We start from the raw sequence: 18,018 nt of genomic DNA, 5'->3' as shown, positions 1-18,018 counted from the left end.
TTAAGAGTGCTGCATCCCTCTGCAAGATATCTCACTATTTTTGACTTTTCTGAGCCTGTCAAGTCCTTCTTTTGACCCATTTTGCCAAAGGAAAGGAAGTTGCCTAATAATTATGCACACCTGATATAGGGTGTTGATGTCATTAGACCACACCCCTTCTCATTACAGAGATGCACATCACCTAATATGCTTAATTGGTAGTAGGCTTTCGAGCCTATACAGCTTGGAGTAAGACAACATGCACAAAGAGGATGATGTGGTCAAAATACTCATTTGCCTAATAATTCTACACTCCCTGTATAGCTACACCCCTGCTCTTACCATTTTAGTTTATCTAATCAACTTGTCCAACACAGAAATTACTATGAGCGTTACTTCTTATGCTTTTACTATTTTACTTACCTTTAGCCTGAATTTACTTGATCACATTTCTTGATGACGTTTTTAAAGCCAAAGCCATGTGTGGATTAGAAGCTTAGGACACCAAGGAAAGGAAAGACTAAGAAGGAATTTATCATTCAACCTATGCCAGTTTAGTGGCATTAAAAGGCCTCAAAATCCAACAGTTTAAGTGCCGTTGCGATTATTTTAGTCTCAAGTGACATTTTTATGCCAATCTCACCAGGTTTCCAAAAACATGCTCATATCTAGGGTGAGATCTGGCAAGACAGTAGGCCCTGGCATAATTATTATTATTTACACAGAAAATAATCACTGAAATCTATGGCAACTCTGAGCTGACTTAGATTTCAGTCTAGCACAGAGACTACTCGAGGAGGCACCTAATTTATGATGAGGCCTGCATCTCATCGTACATTAAATGCCTTGTCTGTCAGCATGTGTCCTTTCAAGACCGGCATAGCACACACCACTCTTGATAAACCAGGGCCTAAGTCTACTCTTTTTGAATTCACTCCTGCCTTTGGCTTCCAAAACTGCCTCAAGAAACCTGAGCATAAACACAGCCTTACTATTTAACTCCAGCTTTAATCACTGTATACTGTACACTGACATGACTCTTTTTACAGGTCATAACAGTGAAATCTTCTGGCACTGTCCTCTTGAATGGAATCTACTCCAGTTTACCTCTCTTTACAGGTACAGTACACCTCTGTAATCTGCATTCTTAAATCAGTCTTCATTACTTAACAACTGAACTACTGTAATTAGTGTGGATTAGTTTCTCCCGAAGAATGGTTACTTGAAATGTACTTAAAGATGAAGATAGGTTCTTGACTTTTGTTACACTTCTTCCAGTCCTAATGCAATGTATGTGTTTTAAAGGCATTGAGAAGAACTTCCTGACTATAGCCTACCAATAATGTAATTTTACTGTTTCTCGAGGTTCCCCATTTACTGTACATTATACATTTTCTTTTCCAGACAATCTTGCTGTGCTCCAGCCTTCCTCCTTTTACTTGATTGTTAAGAGTTTCAGTGGAATCCAGATCCAAATCCAGCTTAACCCTGTTATGCAAATCTCTGTGAGCTTGGATGAGAGGTATAAGGGAGAAGCATGTGGTAAGTTACTAATTGATATTTGTGCACAGTTCTTGTTCCTTGTTAACCACTTATATATTGCATATGGCTCTACAACTTTTGGAAGGCTTCTACTAGGCTTTCCTTCAACATGACCAAAATAACTTCAGGTCTGCACCTCTCTGTTTTTCACAGACTAAGTAACGGCATGCAGTGTCAATCAGCTGCTTCTAAGGCCAGCAGAATACTGCTGTGTATTAAAAGTGGCATGAAGTCACAGGACAGGGATGTGCTATTACCACTTTACAAAGGACTGGTAGGGGCCACATCTGGAATATGCAGTTCAGGTCTGGGCACCAGCTTATAGAAAAGATACCCTGGAGCTGGAAAGAGTACAAAGGAAAGGGACTAAACTGATTAGGGGTATCAAGGGTCTAAGCTGAGAAAAGAATTACATTTATTTAATCTTAGGAAGAGACACCTATCGGGTGACATAACTAATTTTTGTAAATATCTAAATGGTCCATACAAAAAATATAGTGAAAGCTGTTCCATATAAAATCCTCTCAAAAGAAAAAACACAAAGAGGCACTGCCTCCACCTGGAGAAGAAAAGGTAAAGTCTCCAGAGATGAATAGACTTCTTTACTATAATATCTGTCTAGCTGTGAAATAGTCAGCTGGTGGTCACAGAGGGATCAGTTGATGGCTTTAAAAAAAGGCTAGAACTAAATAAAATGAACATTTATCGCCTCCAATCCCTTGGTTGAACTTGATGGACATATGTCTTTTTTCAACTGTACTATGTAACTGACTTCATTTCTTGATTACACACTCCATTAGCACCTTTCATCAAAGATTTCATCAAGTTTGATTCAAACAACACGCAATACTATTTTTCCAGTAAAATGAGAGATTTCATTATAAGTCGCTAGGGTCCACCATGTGCTGCTGTTGTAGGTTGTGAGACAGATCTTCCGTTATAAATGAAATCCTGAATGCAGATATGAAGAGAGCCTGCCATACACGGCCCATGTATCTAAATATTCTAACCGCGGCAGTGTATTCAGAGCCATCGATACATCATTTTCATATGAACGAAAAGCATTCTGCTTCCTGCTGGGAGATTTCTCTCAAGGTGGCAGATGTCCTAGATATAGCTGGTTGCAGATTCATTTTCAGCATTTGTTGCTTGTGCAAATTCCTAGAAGTAGCTTCCTGACAATCCTATTCTCTGATCAACAGGACTGTGTGGGGATTTCAACAATATCCAAACAGATGATTTCCGAGCTGGCAGTGGACTTGTGGAAGGAACAGCTTCTGGTTTTGCCAACACTTGGAAGGCCCAGGCAGACTGTCCAAATGTGAAGGACAGTTATGATAATCCATGTTCTCTCAGTGTGGAGAATGGTATGTTGACCGGGAACTAGGAGGGAATCTACATAGTAACATGCTAAAAATTATAGTTCTAATACATGTTTGTAACTTTGAAGTCCATATTAAATGCATAAAATGTAATTTTGGTTACTGCAGAGAGATTTGCCCAGTACTGGTGTTCTCAGCTATCAGACAGCAATGGAAGTTTTGCACCTTGTCATGCTGCTGTGCATCCAGAAATATATCAAAAGGTAATTGAAGTTTATCTTCTATTTTTATATCCTTCATACTATTAAATCTTGCATTGTGCTTTCTGTATATGGTCTTGTACATCACATTGGTCATCCATAGACTAAGAAAAATTATTTAAACCGTGCCTGAGTTTTCAAAAAAGGTTTAAATAATGGCTGTGCTTCTTTGTACAAACCTAACTGTGAAGGAGCAGTTAAGTTTTGGTTTACCTAACGTCTCTTTCAGTCATATTTCAGCTGCACAGCTAGATGCATTTCACTGAAAAGCAGGGAGTGTATCCCTTCCAGCACTGTACTGCGGTGACATTATTTCCCTTACTTTTCAATTTATTTGTTTTCAGCTCAGATATTGAGAGATAAATCACACTTATAGACACACTGGAGGCTCCTTTGATGTTTAGAAGCAGTGTATAAACAGTTATTTTATCAGGTTCACAATCTTAGCTATTTCTGACATGCCTCCACTTCCTCTAAGCCGTCTTCGGTGTCTCTGTTACTAGGGATGGATTTTGCCTGATAACAGGTAGTGGGCTTCAACTCAAGTGGAAGTGAGACCCCCTAGTGGCCATAACAGCTTTTTTTTAGCTGGATGCAGGCATATGTTTTAAATCAAGTGATTTAGAAATTTGCTAGTTAAAACATTCTCTAATAAATGAAACATTTTCTGAAAGTACAGTTATAGTGACTCTTTAAAGCATTGTCAATGATATGCCGTAAAGTCACATACATAGGGTAACAGAGTTCAAACAAACATGCAGATTGGACTGGCCCACAAGTTTCTGAAGCCATAGTGAACCCCAAAGGTCCAGATTAAAAATTCCATTGGGAGATGTGTTTGGACTGGAGTTATTCACTTTGATTGAAAACCTATTAGAATTTGATGATACAGAGTTTGGACCAGAGAATAAATTCCTCTTACTTCCTACAGAACTGCATGTATGACAGCTGTAACTATGAAAACAGTGAGAACAGTGTATGTGCAGCATTATCAGCCTACGTACGGGCCTGTGCCGCTGAGGGAGTGATCCTGACGGGGTGGAGAGGTGTCGTCTGTGGTAAGTATAAGACCTTACTATTTCTACACATATGCAGTTATCAACTTTGCTAAAGAATGCAAACAGGTATACATAACTGTAATGGATCTCCTGGCACCCCGACTGGGTACCTCCATTGATTGATGCTCCTAGTGCTTCCTGAGGGCTCCAAGCACTCCGCTCGATACCATAAGCACTGCAAACCCCACAAACTGCCGTAGCTTGGTTGGGATCTCATCGTACTCCACTCACCGTGGACCTTCCAATGGATGAACCTCTCCTTAGTCCAGAGAGCAGAATAGGACAGGAACAGCTCTTACAAGAGCTAGGGATTGTACTCTGGAGAGTATAATGATTATAGCAATCCCCAGAGTGTAGTTCTCCAATCCCCCAAAAATGAGCCCAGACTTCATGAAGGGTAGAACAGGTCCTTTAATGAGGTTACATGCCAGTCTTTTATGCAGGTGTCCCAGCAAGGGACAATCCCCATGGAGACCTTGTGGAAGACTGAGACAGTTTTTACATAAACCAATCACATGTAGTTACAGGCAGAAAACACACACGTGATACAATTAATCAACACAATGGGATAACGTAATCATTTACAGGCAGACAACAGCCACCTGTGATACAATCAACCAACACAATGGGATAATGTAATCACTCACAGGCAGAACTACCCATTTTTCCCCTTGTAGAATAATGAGCCAGGGTCTCCATAGTTCTGGGTCCATAGTCCATAGGAAGGAGGCTAGCCCTCAGGCCTCTACAGAAGCCCCAGTGATGGTTCAGTCCGTCACAATAACACTGTAATGGGAGGATTATATACATCTAGTCTTAAGGTGTAACTCCCTATGTCTGTCTACCCTAGCCTTTAGGAAAACAGCCAGAGAATAGTAAGCTTATGTCAGAGATCATTAAGTGATCAATAAGCCTGATTAGGCTTATTGAAGCACCTACAGGTGGCAATAGAAAGAGAGGGGGGACAGTATTTTTCCTGCATACTTATTTCCCATGGAGCACTGCCTGCAAAACTCTTTATCTCTTCAATTTAAACCAATACTTTTTGACCCTTCAGAAAATTCTCTAAGTATGTAATGGCTGTTTATAAAAAATAGTTGATTGTATTTAACTATCTGTGGATTGTGGATCAATGTAACATATATATATATATATATATATATATATATAGGGCTGCACAGAGGCTTAGTGGAGGCATCCTGGGTTCGAATTCGACCAAGGACAACATCTGCATAGAGTTTGTATGTCCTCTCTGTGTTCGGTTTGGTTTCCTCCGGGTACTCTGGTTTCCTCCCACACTCCAAAGACATACTGATAGGGAACTTAGATTGTGAGCCACATTATGCAAATTTCATATGGAATATTACAGCGCTATATAAGTGTGGAAAATAATAAATATCTGTATTTTACATTCAAGATAAATATACAAAGAACTGCCCAAAGAACAGCACCTATCAGTATGCCATTAGCACTTGCCAGAAAACCTGCCGTTCTCTGAGCGATCCCGACCCCAGCTGCAGCTTCGAGCTCCCTACTGTTGATGGCTGTGCTTGCCCAAATGGGACCTACCTTCATGACAGCGGAGCCTGTGTTCTTGACAAGCAGTGTCCTTGTTACTACAAGGGATCGATAATGCCACCAGGAGAGGTCGTTTATGACAAGGGGGCTATGTGGTAAGTAAAAGCATCAAGTCAGATGATTACTATATGATGTTACTGTGTGGTCTTACGGCATTTTGAAAAGATAGTTGTTACTTTGAAGTTTTATTGTTTCCAGGGCATCCTTGCTTTTCACCCCTCCCTAGTATGTTTGTACATTTTTGTAAATGTCCTATTGCTGTCATTGGTATGTTCTATTTTTACAAATAAAATAACAAAAAAAATCCTAAAAAAAATATATTCTTCATTTTAGCACATGCCAGAGTGGCAGATTACACTGCGTTGGCAAAACACCAAGCATTGCAGGTAACCAAATATAACATTTTGTCAGTTTCTTGTGGGTCACTTCGGAAAAGCATGGGGCAAAGGTTGGCTGTATTGGAAATTAAGATCATTGTGTGAACCACAAATGCTGCCAATGTTTTTATAGGACTGTAGTCTCACATCTCCCTTATTTTTTCAGTGTGCCCTGACAATATGGTTTATTTTGACTGCGCCAATGCTTCAAAGGGAGGAAAAGGTGCTGAGTGTCAGAAAACGTGCCAAACCCTGGACATGGAATGTGTAAGTAACTGATATAGACAGGGGAGCAGCCATGTAGCCTTACAGCAAAATTGAGAACTGAGCTCCAACCCGACATGAACCCCTTTAGTAACATGTGATGTCAGAGTATGACAACCTCCTCACTGGACTCTTATGTATAGTTTAGAAGTATGTGATTGGTAAGGATCCATCTCCTAGCAGCCCTACCAGTCAGCTCGGGCCCTCCGCTGGGTGCTGCTGCCTGCTTGCAGCTTGCCAAGCACAACACGGTCTATTGGATAGTGGCTGTACTTGGTTTTGCAGCTCAGTCCCATTCGCTTAAAAGACCATGGGATAGATTTATCAAATGGTGTAAAGGGAAACTAGTTTAGGAGCTCTGGGAAAATGAGAGGTCTATCTGTTTACACCTTTACATTCGTTTTGAAAGATCTCCCTCCATGTGACTGATGTCGCTCTGGTAAGCCGCAGCATCTTCAAACAGCTGATCACTTTCAGGCATGGTTTTTACATAGACCCCATAGCTGCTGCCATCCCTAGTACTCAAGATTATATGATTACTAGAGGTACACTCTGGTATCACGATACTACGGTTGAGGTGTCTACAGTATACAAATGAAAAAGTACCGATAAAAATGACAATTTACATGCAGAGGATTGCATATGTTAGGTACATTTCGTCAGTGTGTAAAAGGCTTCAGCCTATATTGACTGAGAGACAAACAAACGTTGTCCAAAACAGGCAAGTGAATAAGATTTATTTGCCCTAAAAAAGGTTTTCCTGAGACGTGCGGTGCAGCGTACATACAGTACCGCCGTAACAACTAAGCTATGCAACTATGGCCACTGTAACAGTTAAGAAAGATATTCCCGTGGCTATAAGGCTACTGTACAGTCTATGAACTGTCTTTTTGTGCCCACAGTTCAGTATTCAGTGTGCTGCGGGTTGTGTCTGTCCGGACGGCCTTGTGCTTAGCAATAATGGCAGCTGTATTCCTGAGGAAGAGTGTCCATGTGTCCACAATGGAGAAATTTACCAAAGTGGAGAAACCATCCAGCAAGACTGTAATACATGGTAAGGAAAATGCAACCTAACATTTCCAAGATCCACTTAGGCTAGCTTCACATTAGCGCTAGAGATGCGTCAGGCTCTTCTCTATGCATTCTGGCATTGCCAGAAGCTTGAAATCTGTAATGGGGACCAGTGGAGATCCAGCAAATATACCAAGAACCGGACAAGAAGAAAACCACTGCTTAATGGTGCCGGTCGGAGATTTTCAAGCTTCTAGCAAGATATATCCGGCAGACTGTTCCCTGCCGGTCCCTGCCAGATCTCTAAAGTTAGTGTGAAGCTAGACTTAGTCGTATATATTAGGACAATTCAGTACACAAAGCAACCACAGGGAGGCAGTAGAGACTAATTTATTAGTATATTTTTTCCCAGAATTTTTGCAATATTAAAATTTAATACAAAAACCAACCACAAGGAAGCAGTAGAGACTTATTCATTATATAGTAGATTTTTTCCCCAGAATCCTTGCAATATTATAAGAACTTTAAAGCATTGTATTTGTGCACAAAAACATTTTACAATTTGGTCATGTTAAATATTTTCCTTATTTCTTTTAGCACCTGCAAAGACAGAAAGTGGCAGTGCACACAGAATGAGTGTCATAGGACGTGTGTTGTATATGGAGAAGGACACTATGTCACCTTTGATGGCAAGCGTTTCGATTTTAGCGGTGACTGTGAATACACGCTGACTCAGGTACTGGTGAAGCATTATTGTACGATCTAATGAGTCTCAATGTACTTGCTAAAGAGAGTCTGTATAGCAGAATATATGATTGCAAAAATCATTATCAAAGTTGGATATAGTATTGTAGTAGTAATGTAGTTTTGTACCCGTCTCTTATATTAACACTACACTGTGCTCTCCTATAGGATTATTGCTTATCTAACTCTGGAAATGGTACTTTCCGAGTTATCACAGAGAACATCCCATGCGGGACAACGGGAGCCACCTGTTCTAAAGCTATAAAGGTTTTTCTTGGGGTAAGTTTTAGAAAATGTTCTTATTGATTTGTATCTCACTTCACAGATCTATAGTTAGTACGGGTGAAAACACATATATATATATATATATATATATATATATATACATACCCATCAAGTTCAACCAAGGAATGGGAGAAGATGTGGATGAGGTGAAGGGTGTGGGTAAACTTTAAAAATGTATTACCTCTTATTATTATATACATACAGATGTGCCCACCCTTACCTTACCTCGAATATGAGTAAGGACTCTAATTCCTCCGGAAACTAATTCAATACCATATTGCAACATGCAACCCTTATCAGACTGTAAATTACAACACAACCACATAGACACCTATAGGATAGATATCTCATGACACTGTCATGAGATCATGACATCTTGACATCATATTTTGTTTTTTTAATTTTTTTATAAAGCAAGTTATGTCACGCCCACCATCTCAGGATAGGTTGAGCTGTTACGAAATGTAACTTAAAGCGTAAAATGGGTCATTTCGTTTTAAAGAGCGTTACTAAGCAGAGTCTGTCTTCAGTCTTCAGCATTTTACTGAGCACTAAAGATGTGTGTAACAAACCAGATGGGCAGGGTCATGGACAGTGATAGTTAGGCCACATGTCCATAGTCAGGGACTAAGAGGCAGCGACTGGAATCCTCTGCATGTTACGCACAGGTGTCTTCTACAGACTGAAGACAGATTCTCCTTAGCAACACTGTTAGAGCCTTGCTAAGACGACTCTGTACACTATGTTTTCTACTAGAAAGAAATATTTTTCCCTAATGAAATACATTACAAAAATGTTTAACATCTGTGTCTCTACACAATATTAAAAATAAACCAAAACAACAGTTACACTTTAATACACATCTGTAGAAAGGTCGAAAGTTGAGAACCAACCTGCCCTTAAAACGAAAAAATTTCCCCTGTGATCCTGAGTGGGGATTACACAGAATCAATATTTGCACAAAATATTCCGTACTTTTCCATAAGGGCTAATATTATTTTGTTCTTAGAAAACATAAAAGCCTCTCTTGAAGCCATCAGCCGAAGCATTCTAAATGAAAGATTTTATTGTCTCTTGTACTTGGCAGAACTTTGAACTGAAACTGAGTGAAGGATCATATGAAGTATTGGAAAGAGACATTGGCAGTGAAGTCCCCTACCAGGTTAGGCAGATGGGTATTTACCTTGTGATTGAGGCCACAAATGGATTAATTCTCATGTGGGACAAGAAGACCAGTATCTTAATCAAGCTAAGCCCTGAGTTCAAGGTGAGTAGTCTCTCATAGTGCTCAGACATCTAATGTATTATTTTTGTAAAATTTAAAGAAAAAAAATGTATGGTCAAGGAATGTCCATGCTAGACCATGTGGTTGCTTTGGGATCTTGAAAGAAAGGTCCAGTTATAGTTTGGTTCACCCTCTTTGCTATTAGGTGGAGAGAAAGAACTTGGGCAGAACCCTACTCTCCAGAAATGGGAAAATAGCCCAGGGCTCATGGAAAAGACGTCGATTGGACAGACAATTTCATGAAATGCATGTCATAACTAGTCGATGTTTGTACTTATTACATAGGCATTAAAAGGAAATCTTTTTATTCCCATCAGGGACGGGTTTGCGGTCTTTGTGGTAACTATGATGGCAGTGTATCCAATGATTTTATTACAAGAAGTCAATCAGTGGTGGTCAATATTCAAGAATTTGGGAACAGTTGGAAAGCTGCCCCCACATGTCCTGATGCTCTGCCCCTTAAGGACCCTTGTGTTACCAACCCATACCGTCAGACTTGGTCCCAGAAGCACTGCAGCTTTATCATGGGCTCAACCTTCTCCAAGTGTCATTCCAAGGTAAGACATATTTCAGTTATTATGTGACATTTCTCCATGCAGTATCAAAGAACTACAATCTTCTAATTATATTTAATTTTAGGTTGATCCTACTCCCTTATCATGACACTTGTGTCCAAGACACATGTGCTTGTGATTTGGTGGGGACTGTGAATGCTATTGTACCGCTGTTGCTGCCTATGCTGCTGCCTGTAGTCAAGCAGGAATTGTGTTTCATGGAGAACCCTGAGATTTGCCGTAAGTATTTTCAACAAATATACTAGAAATCAAAGTTTTAGCACATATTGAATGATGCTTTCTAGGTTTTAATGACTTTCTAATTGATGCAATGTTGTTATTTCCAGCTCTATTTTGTGATTACTATAACCCTGAAGGAGAGTGTGAGTGGCATTATAAGCCTTGTGGAGCTCCCTGCATGAAGACCTGTAGGAACCCCAGTGGCCACTGCATGAACACATACCTGGATTAGAAGGTACATTAACCTGGAATATAATCTATAATCTTGTATTCGACTAGCTTCGTTACTATTCCGCCCTTTTATAGAGGCTACCCAAAGGGAAATTAAAGAAGAAATGGTAGTGGCTATGATGGTGGTTGTTGTACTCACAGCTCATGTTAGAGAACCTATTAGTTGCCAATAAACTAAAAGTCCTTCCTAACTGAATTGATAATGGGAGTAGAAGTTTATAGAGCAGCAAAAGGTTCTGAGGTATAGCACAGAAGAATAGGCACCCATTGACTGTGAATCTCCACAGCAGTAAAGTCTATTTTGCATGAACAAGCGGTACCTTACTGTCATTATCTTGCAAGGTCTGGATGGTCCTAGACTTTCTAAGATGGCTGCTCTGTTTTTTCTTAGGATACTCAGGTGACCAAAGTGGCTTTGGTAGCTCAAAAAGATGAATCTCTAGACTGGGCCTACTCTGCAGGAGCTGATACACACACATCCTTCCTGTAGCTCTGCTCAACTCAGACTCAACTAACCAGGAAGTGGACAAGGTCCATCAACTTGATGACCTATTTTAAACTGCTAATTAACCATATATTGCCCATACATTCTCATAAGATGTACAGAGTTCATAGAGAAATAAGTGCTTTAACATGAAATCACACATTTAACCCAGATTAGTAGAAGGATCCACAAGCACTCCACTGTTTACTGAGTAAATGACATTACTTCTACTGATCTGACATTATAAGGAACCCTCAAGCCTGGATCCTTATCCGTGTGCACCTTTTCTTCTTCTTCTTTTTTAGACCTATCCTCAGCTGTGCAGTAAATTTTACCCAACAGGGGTTTGGAGTGCTGCTTATCTTTTTCTACAACATTTAACTCAGTAACATAAGATTAACCCTTTGCAGTGGTCAGGTGGAGCACTGCATATACAGACAGTTCTCTCATCCTCTATTCAAAGCAGGATTTGACCCATTAGTACAACCTCTACTCGGAGACAGTTCCCATGGATGACCTATTAATCATTATGGGTCCAGTTGCTGAAACCTTTCACAGTTAGCTGCTATCTCTGAGGGAAGCTGTCGAATGCCACACAATGCTGTCCATTCACACCATTAAAATATACTTTAATTTTAATGTAATCTCAGTATATGTGTTCTAAATAATTCTTGCTATATTATATTCTATGATAGGATGTTATCCAAAATGCCCAAAGGAACGACCTTTCTTTGATGAGACATTATGAAGTGTGTGGCTCAGGCAAATTGTGGGTGTTATGATGACGATGGAAAACGTTACAGTGTTGGAGATATGGTCCCCTCTTACAAGAACTGTGAATCATGGTACTTTACCGGCTATATTTGTGAGTACATCATTTTTTTCTTGAGTGGTTACCATCTTAAAAATGTTTATTTATTTTTCAGTATTTGCACAAAGAAAGGACGACGCTGTCAGGTGGATATGAGGGGTAAGTGCTCCATTGTCAACATTCTTAACATTAATATATTGTTATTTTAAACAAGCAAGCCGCCTTTCCATGAGTATAGCCAGGGATACAGCTATAAGGGGTACAGACTGCAAAGGCTAACATGTTAAATAACAAATGCAAGTAATATATATGTTAGGAATTTCAGATTTTTAAACTGTTTTTTTTTAATTCACAGCATGTTACTGTTACTATGGAAATATGAAGTACAACTACGGAGATGTCATTTATAACACTACTGATGGAATTGGAGGATGCATTACAGCCACATGCTCATTCAATGGAACCATCGCATGAAATGTCTACCCTTGTGTTCCCACCACCAAGGCGCCTACCACAACCTTCCATTTTGATTACAACCAGTAAAATCCCATTGAATATCTCCACACCAGGTATTATCGGACAAAGGGAATCTTGTGTAAAGTGTAAGCCTATAACATTGGAAATATACCCTACATGTATGTAACTGAAATTAATGTGGATGAAGGAGCTGCAATTGCACCTTCTCACAACTGTAATGTCAACGGACAGCAGGTAAACAGCTGATCTCTTGCATTATCTTCAAGCAGCTGATAAGTGGGTGTGCTGAGAGTTGGACCCCCTATGATCTTATATTGATGACCTATTCTGAAGATAGGTCCTTAATAAAAAGAAACAGGCCAACCACTTAAAAGAATTGTCCCTTTTGAAAATACAGGCCCAAATTTTACTAATGTGTCCAGCTCGAAAAATGTGTCTATAAGTTGCGCAATCAACTTGCATCTGGGGTTTCTGCATTTTTTTTATCCAACATGCTTGACTAGGGAGAAACTTAGTGAAAAGTAGGTGTAGCTCCATGGAAAAAGGTGGAGCCGAATAAACTTTGCACTAAAATTGCACGTTCGGCCGTACAAATTTGTCCTCAAAGTAAGCCAACTAATAATTGGTATAGAGTCAGGGGAAAGTGTTTATCCCTGCACAAGATTTATCATCCAGCCTGAGCTCCTCTGATAAATCTGGGGCAGGTCTAGACAGTCTGTCTAAGCTTACTCTATCTATTGCATTAATAAATCTGGGCCACAGTTTCTACTATTGAACACTATTGATTCAGATCCTAAATTTCCACTGTATAGTGTATGTAGAAAATATCGGATAATTCTACCCAGTCCCCTTTCTCTTACTTTGCTTTAAATTTGGGTAGACCCACACATTATATTTTTTTTACTCATGTAAGGTGCGTAATTAGGGGTGAGCAATCCTTGCCTCTGAGTTTTGGGTGCCGGATCACCAATAAGTCACTTTTGGGGTCATTTATCAAACTGTTGTAAAGTAGAACTGGCTTAGGAGCCCATAGCAAACAATCAGATTCCACCTTTTATTTTTCAAAGGAGATGTCAAAAATCAAAGGTAAAATCAGATTGGTTTCTATGGGCAACTAAGCCAGTTCTAATTTACACCAGTTTGATAAATGACCCATTTGTCTTTACCAGGGTAGATACAGGCTTAGGGTAGTGAACTGAACCTTTGCCCTGAGTAAAGGAAAACCTAACTATAAGTATGATATGTATTTTATTGCCTACAAAATGTTTGTATATTATACTGTTAATTTACCTAATTAAATTATTTCATGTGCAGAGCAAATGTCATCGACTTCTGTATCCTGCCTCAAAGAAGTGTGCAAGTGGTCACCATGGTATGATGTCACCTGTCCCAAGTATGGAGAAAATGAAGGAGATTTTGAAACCTTTGATAATATCAGAAAGAAGGGCTATTCTGTATGTAAAGTCCCTTCTCAAGTGGAATGTCGAGCACAAAAGTTTCCCAAAATCTCAGTTGCAGACTTGGGCCAGATAATACAATGCAATACATCAGTGGGACTTGTATGTTATAATAGAGACCAATTCTCTCAACTATGTTTTAATTATGAGATCAGTATTCTCTGCTGCACCTTTGTTCCATGTGGCGAATCTTCTGCCTCCCCAACACCTTTTGTGACTTCTTCTCCAAACACCACTTTGACAACAAAATCCCAAAAGACTACAATCACAACATCTATACCACCAACAGGGACATTAAATGCAATATCATCTGAAAAAACTACACCTAGAACATCTACTATAAAGTCAGTCACAGAAACTGTAAAGCCTTCTACAACCAAACCTCAAGCAACAACTAACAACACTCCATGTCAGAAAGAAATGTGCACTTGGACACCGTGGATTGATGTACATTTCCCCAGCATTATTAATTCTGATGGAGACTTTGAAACAATAGAGAACATTAAAGCTGCTGGAAACAACGTATGCTCAAAACCAGAGGACATTAAGTGCAGAGCTGAAAATTTCCCAGATATAACTATTGAAGAAGTTGGCCAAAAAGTAACGTGTAATCTCACTCATGGTCTAATTTGCAATAACAAAGATCAGGACAAGAACTTTCCTCTTTGTTACAACTACCAAATACAAATTCTTTGTTGCTCTATGGAGGACTGTGAACTATCTACCAGCCTTGCTCCTACAACTGTAGAAATTCACTCAACCAAACATCTTGCAACTCCTGAATTCACAAGAACAACACAATTGACAAAAACTACCAAAATGGAGGCTCATACAACTAAAATACCCTTAACTTTTCAGCAATCAACAAAATATAACACACATATAACTGGTTTACCAACAACTTCAGGTAAAGTAAATTGTGTGCCAGTCTGTGAGTGGTCTCAGTGGTTTGATGTAAGCTTTCCTAATTCTGATACAAATGGAGATTTTGAAACTTATGAAGACATAAAAAAATCTGGATTTAAAATTTGCCAAGAGCCTTCCGAAATTCAATGTAGATCTGCTGATCTTCCAGATTTCTCCCTGGAAGAACTTCAACAAAACGTGTACTGCAATATCAGTAATGGTTTCGTTTGTCGAAATGAGGAACAAACTGGCCCATTACCTTATTGTTACAATTATGAAATCCGTGTGTACTGCTGTTCTGGATGTGCATCAACAGAGGGCATACCTACTTCTACTAAACACTCACTGAGCACTACAAATTTAACAACAACTTTTAAAGCTACTACTAGTCTTCCTCAGACAACAAAGAACAGGGTCACACTGCTACCTACCTCAACATATGAGTCAACTTCAGATTTTGGAAAGTTAACAACCGATGAAGACATCTATACATACACGCCAAAGAAAACAAAAGCAACTGTTCCATTTACTGAGCCACTTGAAAAAAGTATTGAAACTACATCAGTTAATACAGAAAGACCAATTTCAACTACAATTGAAAAAGTATCTACTACTTCACAAAAATTTAATTCAATGAAAACAACTAAAATGTCTGAATCAGAAGAAGTGACTTCTGCCTACAAAACAACAACTAGAAAACAATTTACATCAGAAGCAACATCTCCAAAAGAATATACTACACACAGGAGATCAACTACAGAAACAAAACATATAGAAACCACTTCAAGCAAACCTAACTCAATGAAAACTACAAAAATGTCTACTGAGTCTGGAGAAGTCACATTTACCCTTAAAACCACTGGTAAGATTACATCTGCCAAGGCGAATACTGAGTTGCATAAGTCAACAACTGAGTCTTCACATGAAGATATGACATCTAGAAAGCCTGTCACAACTGCTAAAGTGTCTACACAATCTCATAAAGTCACTTCTGCCTACAAAACGACACCTGGAAAACCAATGACTTCTGAAGCATCCTCTCCAAAAGAAACTACTGCATACAGAAGGACAACTACAAAAGAGGAACATGAAGAAACCACTTCACGCAAACCTGTCTCCATGAAAACTACAAAAATGTCTACTGAGTCTGGAGAAGTAACTTCTGCTTTCAAAACCACTGGTAAGATAACATCTGCCAAGGCGAATACTGATTTGCATAAGTCAACCACTGAGTCTTCACATGAAGATATGACATCTAGAATCCCTGTCACAACTGCTAAAGTGTCTACACAATCTCATAAAGTCACTTCTGCCTACAAAACGACACCTGGAAAACCAATTACTTCAGAAGCATCCTCTCCAAAAGAAACTACTGCATACAGAAGGACAACTACAGAAGAGAAACATGAAGAAACCACTTCACGCAAACCTATCTCTGTGAAAACTACCAAAATGTCTACTGAGTCTGGAGAAGTAACTTCTGCTTTCAAAACCACTGGTAAGATTACATCTGCCAAGGCAAATACTGATTTGCATAAGTCAACCACTGAGTCTTCACATGAAGATATGACATCTAGAAACCCTGTCACAACTGCTAAAGTTTCTACACAATCTCATAAAGTCACTTCTGCCTACAAAACGACACCTGGAAAACCAATTACTTCAGAAGCATCCTCTCCAAAAGAAACTACTGCATACAGAAGGACAACTACAGAAGAGGAACATGAAGAAACCACTTCAAGCAAACCTGTCTCTATAAAAACTACCAAAATGTCTACTGAGTCTGGAGAAGTAACTTCTGCTTTCAAAACCACTGGTAAGATAACATCTGCCAAGGCGAATACTGATTTGCATAAGTCAACCACTGAGTCTTCACATGAAGATATGACATCTAGAAACCCTGTCACAACTGCTAAAGTGTCAACACAATCTCATAAAGTCACTTCTGCCTACAAAACGACACCTGGAAAACCAATTACTTCAGAAGCATCCTCTCCAAAAGAAACTACTGCATACAGAAGGACAACTACAGAAGAGAAACATGAAGAAACAACTTCACGCAAACCTATCTCTGTGAAAACTACCAAAATGTCTACTGAGTCTGGAGAAGTAACTTCTGCTTTCAAAACCACTGGTAAGATAACATCTGCCAAGGCGAATACTGATTTGCATAAGTCAACCACTGAGTCTTCACATGAAGATATGACATCTAGAAACCCTGTCACAACTGCTAAAGTGTCTACACAATCTCATAAAGTCACTTCAGCCTACAAAACGACACCTGGAAAACCAATTACTTCAGAAGCATCCTCTCCAAAAGAAACTACTGCATACAGAAGGACAACTACAGAAGAGGAACATGAAGAAACCACTTCACGCAAACCTATCTCTGTGAAAACTACCAAAATGTCTACTAAGTCTGGAGAAGAAACTTCTGCTTTCAAAACCACTGGTAAGATAACATCTGCCAAGGCGAATACTGATTTGCATAAGTCAACCACTGAGTCTTCACATGAAGATATGACATCTAGAAACCCTGTCACAACTGCTAAAGTGTCTACACAATCTCATAAAGTCACTTCTGCCTACAAAACGACACCTGGAAAACCAATGACTTCTGAAGCATCCTCTCCAAAAGAAACTACTGCATACAGAAGGACAACTACAAAAGAGGAACATGAAGAAACCACTTCACGCAAACCTGTCTCCATGAAAACTACAAAAATGTCTACTGAGTCTGGAGAAGTAACTTCTGCTTTCAAAACCACTGGTAAGATAACATCTGCCAAGGCGAATACTGATTTGCATAAGTCAACCACTGAGTCTTCACATGAAGATATGACATCTAGAATCCCTGTCACAACTGCTAAAGTGTCTACACAATCTCATAAAGTCACTTCTGCCTACAAAACGACACCTGGAAAACCAATTACTTCAGAAGAATCCTCTCCAAAAGAAACTACTGCATACAGAAGGACAACTACAGAAGAGAAACATGAAGAAACCACTTCACGCAAACCTATCTCTGTGAAAACTACCAAAATGTCTACTGAGTCTGGAGAAGTAACTTCTGCTTTCAAAACCACTGGTAAGATAACATCTGCCAAGGCGAATACTGATTTGCATAAGTCAACCACTGAGTCTTCACATGAA

At 39.3% G+C, this 18,018-nt stretch overlaps 1 protein-coding gene across 1 annotated transcript in view; it reads left to right on the top strand.

The window, feature by feature from the left end:
* The window catches only part of LOC120980009 (mucin-5AC-like), a 48,168-nt gene that overhangs the window by 7,856 nt on the left and 22,294 nt on the right, over positions 1 to 18,018 (top strand). The window contains 25 exon segments of the mRNA XM_040408874.1: positions 1,029 to 1,098; positions 1,384 to 1,521; positions 2,724 to 2,888; positions 3,012 to 3,106; positions 4,035 to 4,161; positions 5,579 to 5,834; positions 6,073 to 6,125; positions 6,283 to 6,383; positions 7,283 to 7,434; positions 7,989 to 8,127; positions 8,304 to 8,414; positions 9,508 to 9,687; positions 10,023 to 10,262; positions 10,345 to 10,356; positions 10,358 to 10,397; positions 10,400 to 10,475; positions 10,477 to 10,499; positions 10,607 to 10,714; positions 10,717 to 10,734; positions 11,910 to 11,948; positions 11,951 to 12,059; positions 12,141 to 12,184; positions 12,381 to 12,556; positions 12,558 to 12,594; positions 13,817 to 17,953. Coding sequence (XP_040264808.1) covers positions 1,029 to 1,098; positions 1,384 to 1,521; positions 2,724 to 2,888; positions 3,012 to 3,106; positions 4,035 to 4,161; positions 5,579 to 5,834; positions 6,073 to 6,125; positions 6,283 to 6,383; positions 7,283 to 7,434; positions 7,989 to 8,127; positions 8,304 to 8,414; positions 9,508 to 9,687; positions 10,023 to 10,262; positions 10,345 to 10,356; positions 10,358 to 10,397; positions 10,400 to 10,475; positions 10,477 to 10,499; positions 10,607 to 10,714; positions 10,717 to 10,734; positions 11,910 to 11,948; positions 11,951 to 12,059; positions 12,141 to 12,184; positions 12,381 to 12,556; positions 12,558 to 12,594; positions 13,817 to 17,953 — 6,646 coding nt within the window.

Source organism: Bufo bufo, chromosome 10 (assembly GCF_905171765.1).
Source record: "Bufo bufo chromosome 10, aBufBuf1.1, whole genome shotgun sequence".
NCBI classification, from domain to species: domain Eukaryota; kingdom Metazoa; phylum Chordata; class Amphibia; order Anura; family Bufonidae; genus Bufo; species Bufo bufo.
This window is presented reverse-complemented; position numbering and strand designations above follow the sequence as displayed.